This window comes from Bos javanicus, chromosome 10 (assembly GCF_032452875.1).
Source record: "Bos javanicus breed banteng chromosome 10, ARS-OSU_banteng_1.0, whole genome shotgun sequence".
NCBI classification, from domain to species: Eukaryota; Metazoa; Chordata; class Mammalia; order Artiodactyla; family Bovidae; genus Bos; species Bos javanicus.
The window spans coordinates 37,897,027-37,911,817 of NC_083877.1; the positions used below are offsets into that span (position 1 = coordinate 37,897,027).

Sequence of the window (14,791 nt, forward strand, 5' to 3'; positions counted from 1 at the left end):
TTTCTAATTATACAGGAAAGAAAAGAAACGATCAAAAAGACATTTATTAAACAATACATACCCCCTGAGAGTTCTATGGGTTTTCCCCTGTGCTGGGTTAAGGCGGTGGATTTCTGGACACAGGCCGATAATACCATGGCATTATTTTCTATTTTCACCTCTTGTTCTTCTTGGCAGAGGATGCACGTCAGCACCTCCTTTTCAGTAATTGATGGACCCCGTTTAGGACCCAAAGCAATTCTAGAGTAGTCACTGACTGCTGGGGTGCTACCAAGAGAAACGACCAGAAATGAGGACATATGTTTTGGTCACCTGTCTTTAGATTCCGGTAGATTTTAAGTAACTGTAGGGCAAGAACTTTAAGAACAAAAATAATAAAATAAAAATCATACTTAGAAATATTAGCTTAAAAACTGCCCCTCCCCCCAATTTTTCTGACTTTCATCAGTTAATTTGCTTACTAGAAAATACATTCTGTGTTGCAAAGTAAAAAAAAAAAAAAATGCAGATCACACAGTAGAATGTATATTACAATTATACTTAACTTACTGATATTATAAAAGTAATGCATGCTTATTAAGAAATTTTGGAAAGTCTAGAAAAGTATAAAGAAGAAAACAAAAAGCACTATACTCTCACAACCTAGAAATAACCACTGTGTGTTTCCTCCCAGTCTGCTTTCCAGTTACAACATTTTTTACATAATTAAGATTACATTATATATAGAGAGTCTGTGTCCTGTTTTATTTACTTATATCTTAGTTATTTTTTCGTATCATAAAAATTGCTTCAGAAACATTATTTTTAAATGGCCGTACAGCACCCTCACTCTATGTGCCATATGTTTTATCCTTTCCCACTTATTAGGCATTTAAGTTTCTATTCTACTTTGGTAGCTATTAAAATTAAAAACATACATCTTAATGATTTAGCAACTCATAAGATACACTCAGTGTGTACAATAATAATAATAAAATAAGAGCAAATATTTACAAAGCACAAATTACAATATGAGGCACTGTTTCAAATACTTTAAAAGTTATGCTACTTCATTCATTCCTTCCAACAATTCTATAAGGTAGGTACTATTATTATCTCTGTTTTTCAGATGAAGAAACTGAAGCCTAGAGATGGCATGAGACTTACTTAATGATTCATCTCTGAAGTGATTCAGCTAGGATTTAACCTATATGATCTGACTTCACAGGCCATGCTGCAAAATAATGCCTATCTATCTGCACAAGAAGCTCCCTGAAATATTACGTGTCATCGAACAAACTGAAAATAAATGAAATGGTCATTATCAATGTAAGTGAAATTACATAATACAGAATACTATGCAGGTTTAAAAAGTGGGTCTCAGCTAGGTGTGGTCCTACATTCTAGGAGGCATCCGGCAACATGTGGGTGAAGTTAACCTTTTGGTTACTGAAGGCCTAGGGGACACTACTGGACTTTAATGGATGAAGGGCCAGAGATGCTAAATGTCCTGCAATTTATCATGAAAAAGAACTGCTGCCCAAATGCCACTGAGCTTGTTTTATATGTGAGAACATACATATACAGATTTCCAAGACATAATAGTAAATGAAAATGGGAAACTGTCGCCACTTATGCAAATAAAACAAAAGGCTGAATGACACATTCCATGGCTACATATATTTGTATGTAACAGCACAGTGAAAATTCTTATAAGATAACCACAGTATCTCTGAGGGAGGGCAGAAAAGAGTGCAGGATTTCATTCAGTACTCAAGAAAATATATTTGTTATCCTGGGATAGGAAAAGCCTGCTTAAACAAGATATAAACAGTTAAAACTCTAAAAAACCGACAAATCTCTCTTTATTAACACTGAAAATTTGCTATAGCTAAAATTTCATTATTAATTTAAACAGGGAAAAATATGGGAAACATGGAACAAACTTTAATATCTATAATTTTAAAGGACTTCTAGAAATCAGTAAGACAAAAGTAGAGTACCCAAAATGGATGGGCAAAGGATAACTGGAAGACAAACTGTAACAGGCTAGTGAATAATCATAAGAAAAGATGCTCAACCCAGTACTAACTAATCAGGGAACTTCAGAACAGCACAAATTTATAATCTTGATTATATCAAATATTTTCAAGTACTGATAATTTTACGTATTGGTGAGAATGAAAGAAATAGGAACTGTTTATACACTGCTGGGAGTAGACAACTGGGCAAACTACTTTGGAGGGCAATATGCACTGGAGAAGGAAATGGCACCCCACTCCAGTGTTCTTCCTGGAGAATCCCAGGGACGGGGGAGCCTGGTGGGCTGCTGTCTATGGGGTCGCACAGAGTTGGACATGACTGAAGCGACTTAGCTTAGCATAGCATAGCATGGTAGTATCTACTAAAATTTTAAATACTTATAACCCAGTCCTTTCATTTAATAGATTCCACCCTAGAGAAGAACTTGTAGAATTGCAAAAGGGGACAAATAAAAATGTTCTGACACATTGTAATATGGGAAAATTGGGAAATAAGGGGAAAAACACCTTGTGTCCAAAATCTGATAAATACTGGATATCTATAATATGTAATACTATGCAGCAGTTGTGAAGAATGATGCAGAATCTACACTCCAGATCTATCAGTATTGACATGAAAAGATTTAAAAGACAGAGTGAAAAAGCAAGCTGCAGACAAAGTATGATAAAATTTTAAAAAGCCACTAAAACACACAAAACAAGATTCATTATTACTCACATACACATGTTTACTAATGTGTAGAAAGACACCTAGAACAACAGTTATTTATAACAATGGCTATAGGTGATGGACCAGGAATGTAGAGGATGGTTAAAGGGAACTTACTGTGTTACTGTGAATTGTTCTCAATGACAATACATATATTATATGTACAATCAATCAGGCAATAAAAATATTCTGAAAGCATTAGGGCCACTAATTAATTCTGAGTACATTTCTGCTTAAACCTCTCATTTAAATAAATACACAATAGTCCCTTGTTCATTACTTAACAAATAATATATTGTTAATATGTAATATTGAGGGGGCTGGGACTTTTACTTGCTTTAAATTTTGTATTAGTTTTTAGTTTTACTACTGTTGTCATCCCAGGATAGTTTACCATCATATATATGTATTTTAATCTTTACAATATTGAGTCAATAATCTTTGTGATTCTTTGCCAGGGTGCTCAGCTTCAGGATAACAGATGTATTATGTATAGCATAATGTTCCTACTGTTATTGTAAAAGCACAATTTCCTAAAAGTATCCAAAACTCACATCATTTTAAAGAGCATTGAAAGCTTGTTTTTAAAAATAAGCATAGAAGGTAGTTTCAATATTTTAAATTGGAATGCTTTCAAAGTACCATTATTTTGCCTCCTCCCTTTACTTACTGTATCTAAATAACAGCCCACAGTGCACTGCTCTCAGAAAGTTAACTCATTTCCCTAAGAGCACACCATTGTCATATAGTCGGAAAACGAGGTTTACTGATTCTCATTCCAATGTGCTTTCCAGGTGGTGCAGTGGTAAAGAATCCGCCTGTCCATGCAGAAGATACAAGAGACACGGGTTCCATTCCTTGGTCGGGAAGATCCCCTGGAGGAGGAAATGGCAACCCAGTCCAGTATTCTTGCCTGGAGAATCCCATGGACAGAGGAGCCTGGCAGGCTACAGTCCATGGGGTTGTAAAGAGTCAGACACAACTGAGCACACACACATGTACACATATTCCAGTGTGTTCTCCATGACTATAAGTCTAAGTACTGTCTTCTGTTTTAGAAAAAAAGAAAAACTAACATGGTGAAGAGCTGTTTTTGTTTTTTCCCATTCTATAGTAACAGCAGTCATTTTTATTGGAACTCATATAAAATAAGGTGGAATACATGAACTAAAAAATGCACCTAAAAAAGCCCTCACATACAAGAGAACAGGAGCTGATCTTTGCTGTTTCCATCTTCATATCTTTTTGTGTGTAAAGGTTCCTGACAAACTTTACTGCATACTTTAACTGTGCATCAACATAAAATTACATCCACTAAGAGGTTTCACTGTGCCTTTGCTAGCTTAAAAGTAGTGTAACTGTGCTTACTTTAAAATATATTTTGAAAAGACACTATTTAAAAGTGAATATGTAATTTTTCCTCCAAGAAAAACTGAACTGCTAATTTTTGGTTTTGCTTTTATTTTACCTCTCTTCTTCCATAATGGAGTCTTCTTTCCCAGACATTTCTGACGTACTGTCATACATGAGTTTGTGAGTTTCAATGAAGTTTTTCTGTAAGGCAGACATCTGAGCCATGATCTTCTGGCGATGCAGCCTAGCAGCTTCAGCTTTTCTTTTTCGTTCTGCTTTTTCTTTATCATGAGTAATCTGAGTATTGAGAGACCACAAAAATTAGGTAAAATCCATTGTTAAAATCTACATATACTGTTTACTTAGGAAAAATTTCCTATAGTAAACTCAGATTCAATCTGATGTCTCAAAATCCACATACAGGCTTCACCACATCATACAACTAACTGCTCTTTTGTTTACATCAATAATTTAACTCATTAAAAAAAAATTTAAATTAAAAGGCCAAGTACCTTAAATATCTAACAAACTGCCTTTCATATTCAATGCAGATATATTAAAAAACAAAGTTAAATAGTAATTCTGAATCACCTGTCAACCATTTAATGACTGACATTTAATCAATTTAAAATCAACTTGGTGATGTCTAACAGTTACTCCTAGACCCATTGCTAAGAATGAGAATGTTAACATTACTGAGATATATTGGTGTCTTTTTACTTATTTTAACTTAAGACCAGTGTTTTTCTTTTAGAAAAGATAGTTAATAACCGCAAGTAAAAATATTTCAACAATTTTAAGACTAGAATCCTCAAAACCTGATTCATTATACTATGGAAAAATTCATAACCTAAATATTATTGCATTTTATTGAACCTAAGATGCACCATAATCCTGAGTTCCACTATGAATGTTGCTGATTAAATAATAAGAAGGCATGGATTGTAAGACATTCCAACTTCTGATATTAAAATACTTCAAAAATTAATAAAATATGGTATTTTTCAACAGAGCTCCATTGAAAAGCAATTTCCTCTGCTTTTCCTATATACCTTACAATAAATAGGTTCCTTGTAACGTAACAGAAGCAGTCCCTCATGCCAGTGAAGTTCAAAGACAGAGATGAATATCTCTGTCATTATAATGTTATTACCTCATCATTCTTAATAGAATCTGATCCTGATGTAGTTGCTACAATTAAACAAGATTTTTCTCTTAATCGCTTCACGGTGTCAAACATCTGTGAAAAACAGATGAAATGTTAAAAAAAAAAAAGTCTGGTTAAAGTTTGGTTAAATTGAGCAGAACAGAAAAATTAACTCATCTGATTTTGTCATGTTTCCAAATGTTTTTGACTTAAGCTGTTTACACACACACTCACACCCACACACATGCATACACACATACATATAAATACGTAATAAGTAGCAATTCAGCTAAAAAGAAGTTTGAAGATAGCAAAAATCAGCAGAATCAGTCTGCAGGATAAGCATACCTCTGTTTTCTAGGGGAATTTTTTTTTTTTTTAATTTCAAATAACATTGCTAGTGCAAAGACATAAAGACAAAGATATGATACGGAAAGTGAAATCTTTTCTTCCTGATGCCAGTCCCTCTCGCCCAAATCAACTAAATTTAAAGATAATTAGCATTTCTTTGCAGGAAAAAAAATTAGAATATATATTTCTTTATATATAGTCTCATAAAAACTGATCCTACTAGTATATGTCGTTTCCTACTTTCCATTTTCACTGAATCATTTATCTTTAGAGGTGTTTGCAAGTAGCTTATACAGATCTATCTTGCTCTTTTCATGTCTGAGTTTTACGGTTTTATTGACACAACATGCACATGTGTTGTGTACTCGTCTTCACTGCACAGCCTGGCACAGGGACTGGTGACTCGGGTGGCCAGCTGGGCTGTTCTCTCCACAACTGCTTTGCACTTCTTGGAGGAGACAGATTTGTTTGTACAATAAGATTTGGTGTACAGTAAGATTTGTTGCATACTAGCAGCACCTCAAGCTCCTCAATGTTATGGACCAGGAACTTTCGGAAGCCACTGGGTAGCATGTGCTTTGTTTTCCTGTTGCTCCCAACATTATCTGGCCCTTGAGTCTTCTGGCATCCCACTGTCAATGCTGGTTTTCTCCAGTTACATTTAATTTTGACATATTGCCCTGACTGGTGCCAGATGAACTTCTTGGTCCTCAGGTCCTCTTTTTGACAATCTTGGGCTTTATGAGAGTGGCCATAATGCCAAGTAGGAGATGGCTACCTCCACAGTCAGTGCCCAGGAAGAGCTATCTCATTTTTATTAATAAATATTAAGATTCCAGAAATAAGATATCACATCCATAAAACTTACAGTATTTATATTTTGAAAGAGCCTCAGTTTCATGTGGGAAACCTCCCACAAAGAACTTAAAACTTTAATCATTTGGATTATCATCTAATGTTTGTAAGATCAGACATTTGTGCTTTTCATATAGTTTGACAATGAACTTTGGTATGTAATAGAAAAATAAACTTTCAGGGCCAGATCTCCAATTTATAACACCATTTACACAGGATATAAATGTTGGACTAAATGACAGTTCAGTTCACTTTTTGTTAATTGAGGTTATCATTGGCTTATAACATTCTACAAGTTTCACATACACAATGTTGTATTTCTACATCTCCATACACTATAGCATGCTCACATCAAAAGCTTAGTTTCCATCCGTTATGATACAGTTTGACTTCCTTTGCCCATTTCACTCTCCCCTTACTCCCTTCCTTCTGGTAATCACTACTCTGGTCTCTGTATATATGTGATTGGTTTTGATCTATTCGTTTATTTATTTATTTTTAAAATTTTTTAAATTTTATTTTATTTTTAAACTTTACATAATTGTATTAGTTTTGCCAAATATCAAAATGAATCCACCACAGGTATACATGTGTTCCCCATCCTGAACCCTCCTCCCTCCCCATAATATTCCACATATGAATGAAATCTATAAAATAGTTATCTACTTCACTTTTTTTGTTTTTGTTTTATATTTTAAAATGATCATATTGGTAAGTTTAAGAAAAATACTAAATTATGAAATCTGCTTCAAGAAAAATCTTGGTAATAACATTATGTTATAGTTGCGTATCAAATTATATCACACTTGTTTAAGAAGTATTTCTGATTAAGTAATCAAAAGAACAGACTGCTTGAATTACAAAGCAGTACAAAGATCTCCAATTGATATAAATGTGGCAAAAAACACTATATTCTAATTATCAAAATAATATCTAGCTGATAACATAAAAATATTTTAATAAATACAGTGAGAAGAAACTTCATAACCTTGGTTTCATGTTTCCATTTGGAGGGTTTTCCATTAAAGTAACATTCCTGACCTCTCTACACCTCATCAACTTCTCCTCAAAGGTACTGCCATCCACTTAACAGTTCAAGCTCCAAGTTAAGTCATCTTTGATTTCTCTCATTCCTTCCATCAAATCTATCAGCAAGTTCTATAGTTCCTACTGCCACATTATACCTGAATCAGTCCAGCTTCTTGCCATCTGCCCCCTAGCCTACGTCATGGCTCATTTCTCACCAGGTTTACTGCAGTCCTTTTAATGGTGTTCCTGTTTTTATTCTTGTCCTTACAATCCATTTACCCTTGACCTCTAAGATCCTATATGACCTGGCCCCTGGCAACGCCTCTGACTTTGCTGCCTGACTTTACCTTTCTCTACCTCCCCCATTATGTTCCAGTCACACTAGCCTTCTCCCTGGCCACCTCAGAGCTTTTGCATTGCTGCCTCCTCAATCTGGAGTACCTTCCCAGATTACTGTAAGACTGGCTCCCTGTCTTTCAGTTCCAAGTTACTACCTAAAGCCAGCCTTTTTGATTACCCATATAAAGTTGCCCCTACTTATCTACTGAATTATCCTGGTATTTTTTGTTTATTGTCTGTACCTCAGTGTATACTTTATGATAACAAGCACCTTATCTGTCTTTTTCAGAGCCTAGAAATGAGCATGGCACATAGCAGTTTTACAATACATATTTACTAATAAAACAAATTTTAATTTATTAAAAAGACTCCTCCACTAAAACATAGGGAAATGTCCTGTTCTATCTATTCATAATAATTCTAGATGGGATCCTCTCACCTGGCCAATTAAAAATACCTGCTCAGAAGCTGGCCATAGATTTAAGTTTCCTCTTAGGGTCATTTAAACTCAATTGGAGTGATGAGCTAAGTCTCAAAAAAAATTAACTTCTCATCTATTAAAAGGAAAACTCCTACAATTATGGGGAGGATCAACATGGTTAACACCAGGCTATGGTCACTTAAGTTTAAAGGCTCCTCTATGTCGGGAACGGTTAAATCATACTAAAAATGATCAACCTGGTAATTATGAGACAAGGCTGGGTGCTTTATGAACTATGCCTGTTATTACCCTTAGAGAGAGTGATTGGTATAGAACTCAGTGGATTTGTGGCATTAATTTATGGCCTTGACATCTACAGGGATGATACAAAGGTGTAGCCTGGGATTCCCATGAATTTAAGGTCATACATGTTAACAAATTACAGGTAACCCCAACCAATCTACCACTGGTATGATCCCAATAGGTCAAAGATCTGTATTCTACTGGTATAACCATTTAGCAGCTTGTGTGTGTGTGTGTGTGCCTTCAATGGGGTTGCAGGATGTAACTGACCACATCTAAGCCTTGACAACTTTCATAAGCTTTAAATGATAGTAACCGGGCTATTAGCCTATTGAATTCTGAGATCTCTATGATGAGAAAGGCAGTGCTACACAACTGCAAGACCCTTGACACCTTACAGCATCTCAGGGAGATATCTGTGCTATAATTCAAACTGAACGCTGTATTTTTGTACCTGATAAATCCTTTAATGTAACACATTTGAACCACATGAAAAATCAGATTACTGCTCTAAGTGACCCATTCCCTAGTCTTGACAATCTTTAAAAAAAAAACTGGTATGAGAGGCTCACAGCTAAAATATTTACTTTTAATTCCACTAATGTTATTAACTATACCATTTGTATTTTGCTTGTTTCACAAGATTACTATTTTTTGTATTACCAAGTATATGACTGAACCTTCAACGGAAATGATGACTAGACTTGAAACAGCTGATCAAATGTATAGTTTGATATATGATCAATGATTGTAATAGTGTAACTCTAGGAGGCAGTGGCAACCCACTCCAGTACTCTTGCCTGGAAAATCCCATGGATGGAGGAGCCTGGTGGGCTGCAGTCCATGGGGTTGCAAAGAGTCGGACACGACTGAGCGGCTTCACTTTCACTTTTCACTTTCATGCCTTGGAGAAGGAAATGGCAACCCACTCCAGTGTTCTTGCCTGGAGAATCCCAGGGACGGGGGAGCCTGGTGGGCTTCCGTCTATGGGGTCTCACAGAGTAGGACACGACTGAAGCGACTTAGCAGCAGCAGCAAATTAGTATTACTAACATGAAAAATTACAAGTGACCATGAAGATCAGTAATAAATAATTTTACAATTAGCAAATACTATGTTTTAATCTTAGAGGCATGCAGAGGATTCTTAAAATATTTAAACCAGATATGATTCGTTTATTTTTAAGTTTACCTGGAGTATCCACGTAATCATGTCCTTTTGGCCTTCTAACTGTGGAATCCCCTTGAGTTTTTCCAAAAGCATTTGTATATTCTGAGCATTCATGGCTGAACTTCCCAATCCTTTTTTAAAACACAAAAATTCTACATCATAAACATGTACTTCATAATTACATATAAATTTTAATTTACAGTTAATGTTATTCACATTGATAAAGTTTGGACTCAATCCCTTAGCTAATTTTTCAATGGAAGACTCTGCAATCACACGAAGTACCAAATACTAAATTAAATAACTTGAAAAACTGGAATTACTTTAGGTCTCTCTTGTACATCTTCTACTGGGTCTGTGAAGTGAAAAGTACCCTTAGTGATCTGTCTCTTGCCTTTCCTCTACTTTGCTCGCTATCTAGTAAAAATACTTACTGAGAAACAAAGCGCCCCAAAATATGGAAGTGAGAGCAGTCATACCTATAAACTGAATAGGTTTAGGCTGTATGCAAGAATCTAAAAAAAAAAAAGTGTTTAAATAGAAAATGAGATGCTTTTCTCTTATTGATTTTATAAATCAAATGTTCCTGGAATGTGCTCTGAAAAAACTGTCTTAATGACGTAGCATTTAACAAAAATCCAATCTAAACCTATCCTGCTCTTTCAGGTTGAAAACGATGCAAAACACATTATCATTCACTCAGACTTCTGCAATCATTTTAAATTCAGAAACATCAAAACTTTCATAGATGGGAACTCTGAATATTATGGTTGATATAGCAGCATATATTTGATAATACTGTGACAAGGAATGAAAGTAAGAAACCTTCAGTGTATGCAGCCTCCACAAAAGGGGGATGAGATTGTGCAGTAAAAGGATTGTTGTGAGGATTAAAAAACATTATTTGCACTATTGAAATTTTTAAAAACTAAAGATGCTAGGAAAAGATTTAAAGCAATTTCAGAGTTTTTTGTCTTAAGGACTAACTAAACTTTATCAGAAACCCTCTTGCACTGTTGGTGGGAATGTAAATTGATAGAGCCACTATGGAGAACAGTATGAAAACTAGGAATAAAATATCATATGATCCAATAACCCCACCACTGGGCACATACCCTGAGAAAACCATAACTGAAAAAGACACATGTATCCTAATGTTCACAGTAGCACTATTTACGTAGGACACATAAGCAACCTAGATGTTCATTGACAGATGAATGGATAAGGAAGATATGGCACATATATAAAATGGAATATTATGAGTTAGTCACTCAGTCGTGCCTGACTCTTTGTGACTCCATGGACTGCAGCCCACCAGGCTCCCCTGTCCATGAGATTTTCCAGGCAAGGATACTGGAGTGGGTTGCCATTTCCTTCTCCAGGGGATCTTCCCAACCCAGGGATCAAACCCGGGTCTCCTGCACTGCAGGCAGATTCTTTACCAAGTGAGGTACAAGGGAAGCCCCAAGATGGAATATTACTCAGCCATAAAAAAAGAACACATCTGAGTCAGTTCTAGTGAGGTGCATGAACCTAAAGCCTATTATATAGAATGAAGTAAGTCAGAAAGAGAAAAACAAATATCATATATTAATATATATATATGGAATCTATAAAAATGGTATTGACAAGTCTATTTTCAGGGAAGGAAAGGAGATGCAGACAGAGAACAGACTCATGGACACAGTGGGGAAAGGAGAGAGTGAGGCAAATGAAGAAAGTAGCACAGACATATGTACACCACCATGTGTAAAATAGATAGCTGGTGAGAAGTTGCCCAGCCAGCACTCTGTGATGATCTAGAGCGGTGGGATGGGAGGAGGGGAGAGAAACTAAAGAGGGAGGTGATATATGTATAATTATGGCTAATTTGCATTGCTGTATGGCAGAAACCAACACAACATTGTAAAGCAATTTTCCTCCAATTAAAAAATAGATTAAAAAAATAAATAAGGGGGAAAAAAAACTCCATTAGAATTAAATTTTCCATTACAAATTGGCAATTAGCTAAAACTGCTGAAAATGATACTAAAACATACTTGAGGCCTTATGGTAAAAGTCAAATGTCACTTCTTCTTCAGGAGATTTTTGAAGCTGTTGCTTTTCTTCTAGTAAGCCCAATGCTAGAATGTGAAATGCCTGAAAGAGGAAAATAGGACAAGATCTTTAGAACTGCACTTCTTCAGGTAAGTATATTTTAAATAGAGGTATAAAAGTAAGCAATCTAACAGGTAAAAAAATGTGCAAAGTTTAAGAACAAACAGTTCACAGAGAAAGAAATGATATATACACATATGAAAAATGTTCAACCTTGGGAGTTCCCTGGTGGCCTAGTGGTTAAGATTCTAGGCTTCCAATGCCTTGGCCTGGGTTAGATCCTTGCTCAGGGCAAGCTGCATGGCACAGTAAAAAAAAAAGAACGTTCAACCTCACTTAAAGAAATGTAAGTGAAACAAACAAGATCATCTATTTTTCACCTATTAAAATGGCAAATTTTAGAGCTTATTATAATACAGGAGTGACAAAAGTGTTAGGAAGCAGGCATTTCTCATCGCGCTGGTAATGGGAAAGTAAACCAGTATGATGTTTTTGGAAGCCAAGTAGACATTATCTATTAGTAATGTAAACGTATAGACCCAGAACTAGGAATCAGTGTGATAGATTCACTTACTTAAGTATACAAATACAACATTCATTTTAGTGTTCTTTATTATGTGTGTGTGTGTGTGTGCCCTCATGAGTAGGATTCTGTTGTTTAGTTGCTAAGTCATCTCCAACTCTTTGGAAACACCATGGACTGTAGCCTGCCAGGCTCCTCTGTCCATGGAATCTTCTCAGCAAGAATACTAGAGTGGGTTGCCATTTCCTCCTCAGGGATTGAAGCCACATCTCCTGCACTGGCAGGCAGATTCTTTACCACTGAGCCACCTGAAAAGTGTTCTTTGTTATGGTTGGTGGTGGTTTAGTCACTAATCATGTCTGACTCTTGTGACCCCATGGACCTTTATCCATGGGATCCTCCAGGCAAGAATACTAGAGTGGGTTGCCATTTCCTTCTCCAGTTCTTTGTTATACAAAGACCTAAAAACAACCTAAAAGCATATTAATAGGAGATAGTTAAATGCATCATAGATGTCCATAATGGAATATGCAGCTACTGAGCATGTGTTAGGCCTATATGCACTAATGCGGAATTAATTCCAAAAGACACAAACCTTTTAGACAGGGTGCTAGGAAGCAGAAAGAAAAATTTTAACTTTTGACTTCAAATATGTCTCTATGGATTGAAAGTTTTAGTGCATTTATTTATCACTGTTATTGAAAAAATGTGAGACACACATAGAGTATGACATCATTTACAGCCTCTAGATCAGTAACAGTCAAGGAAATTCAGTTAGGCAGGTGCTAAATAAGTACCAATTATAGCTACCAAAGGTGACATTATTAAGTAACTTATCTATAACACTATGGAGAAAAAAATAGTTGCTTCCATTTAATGAGCTAAGTCTCAAACAACTCTATGAAACAGTACATGTGAAACAAAAAATATAGGAAACTGTGATACGATAATGACATGCCCATTTATTATTAGCAGGAATAGGCCTTTTCCATTTTTCCTCTGTTTTTATTTATTTTTTTTAATGTAAATTATTCCCAAGAGTAAGGATCCTGAAAGTCTGAGACTGTGTCACAAGGAAATCTCTGCCACATCTGAGCTGTTTTCAATGGCTTTTAGGTCTCAGGTGCTCTAGCTGTGGTTCTAACTGAAGGTCAGAAAGGTAGACTTCTCCAGGCCCTGAAGACCTCTATGAAGTAGAGAAAGTATCTGAAAGAGAGAAAATATTTTCAGTATACATACCATCTGGAGCATTCCTTCAGTCCACAAGTTAGAATCTGGATCTACTGCCCGCTCAAATATGGTCCTGAGAATGTACATCATGATATCACAATTGAGAAGGTTAACTGCTTTGCTGAAAGCAGGGCAGAATTCAGGAGGTGGTGGTGGTGGTAATGCTAAGGTGGGGAGGAGATCAATGTCAGAAGAGATAAGCAGTTACTATTTTATTTGGGTTATCAGACATGTTAAATTTCAAATATCAGAATCATATACTATATGCAAAACAACATAGGATCTTTGTTATCTTTAAAGCACTGAAAACATTAATACTATGGGAAATATGAGTCACTATGTAAGTCGCCCAAAATGAACTCCATTTGTTAAAATTTAAAATTCTATCACCATTGATGTACGCTATGTCTTAATATGTCAACAAGAAACAAAGGGTTCTTTGCATTCCATTAATTGCTCACTTAAAAAAACAACAAAAACAAAACACTATATGCTTTGCTGCTACAAAATCAGAATACAAAGTCAGTCAATTTAGAATCTCACTTTTACCTTCATCTTTGTTTTCCTGTTTTCTCCTTTTCTTCTGCATGTGTTCAGCCTATTATATTAAAAAAAAAAAAAGCCTATCTTAAAATATAACACTTGACAAGCATGAAACAAATGGAGTACTCTAAAGTAGGCAGGAAACCTACCAAAATACTTTACATACTGAAATATGTATGCAAATGCTACCTTATTCCAGAAACAAAATCATCGTCCTAGGGAAGGTCACTGCAAAATAGATGGTAATAATCCTCATCATTAATTTAGCTCCCCATTTCTTTCAGTCAACAATATTTACCTAGCGTCTATTATATACAGGGCATTGTACTAAAAACTGGAACTCATTCATTTTATAACAACAAAGCCAGACATCAAACTTAACTGAATGATCTAACTTAACTTCACTCATCACCTTAACAAAGTGATCTAACTTAACATCATCCTTAATAGGACAAACAGACATTATGCGTCTACTGATGAGATACAATATGTCACCTATGTAGTATTCTTGCTCCAAAATGCTTAACTTGAATCTACTCATAGGAATAAAATTAGACATATCCAGAATATTGGGTATTCTAAAAGACAACTAGCCTATACTAGTTGACATTGACAGAAATGTGAATGTTATGAAAAACAAAAAAAGGCAAAAAGAGTATTCCCAATTAAAGGAGATTATAGAAACATGACAGCAAATGAA

The 14,791-nt window shown here is 35.4% G+C and overlaps 1 protein-coding gene and 1 pseudogene across 2 annotated transcripts in view; both read right to left on the reverse strand.

Annotated features, from left to right (window-relative positions):
* UBR1 (ubiquitin protein ligase E3 component n-recognin 1) overlaps positions 1-14,791 on the reverse strand; it is a 158,461-nt gene that overhangs the window by 62,402 nt on the left and 81,268 nt on the right. For both annotated transcript variants that reach the window (XM_061430916.1, XM_061430917.1), the window contains exons 24-30: positions 14,098-14,146; positions 13,558-13,712; positions 11,738-11,837; positions 9,720-9,829; positions 5,237-5,323; positions 4,199-4,380; positions 62-267 (exon numbers count right to left, since the gene is read on the reverse strand). In XM_061430916.1, coding sequence (XP_061286900.1) covers positions 62-267; positions 4,199-4,380; positions 5,237-5,323; positions 9,720-9,829; positions 11,738-11,837; positions 13,558-13,712; positions 14,098-14,146 — 889 coding nt within the window. The remainder of the gene's footprint in view (positions 1-61; positions 268-4,198; positions 4,381-5,236; positions 5,324-9,719; positions 9,830-11,737; positions 11,838-13,557; positions 13,713-14,097; positions 14,147-14,791) is intronic.
* On the reverse strand, positions 5,332-9,698 carry LOC133256128 (large ribosomal subunit protein eL32-like; annotated as a pseudogene).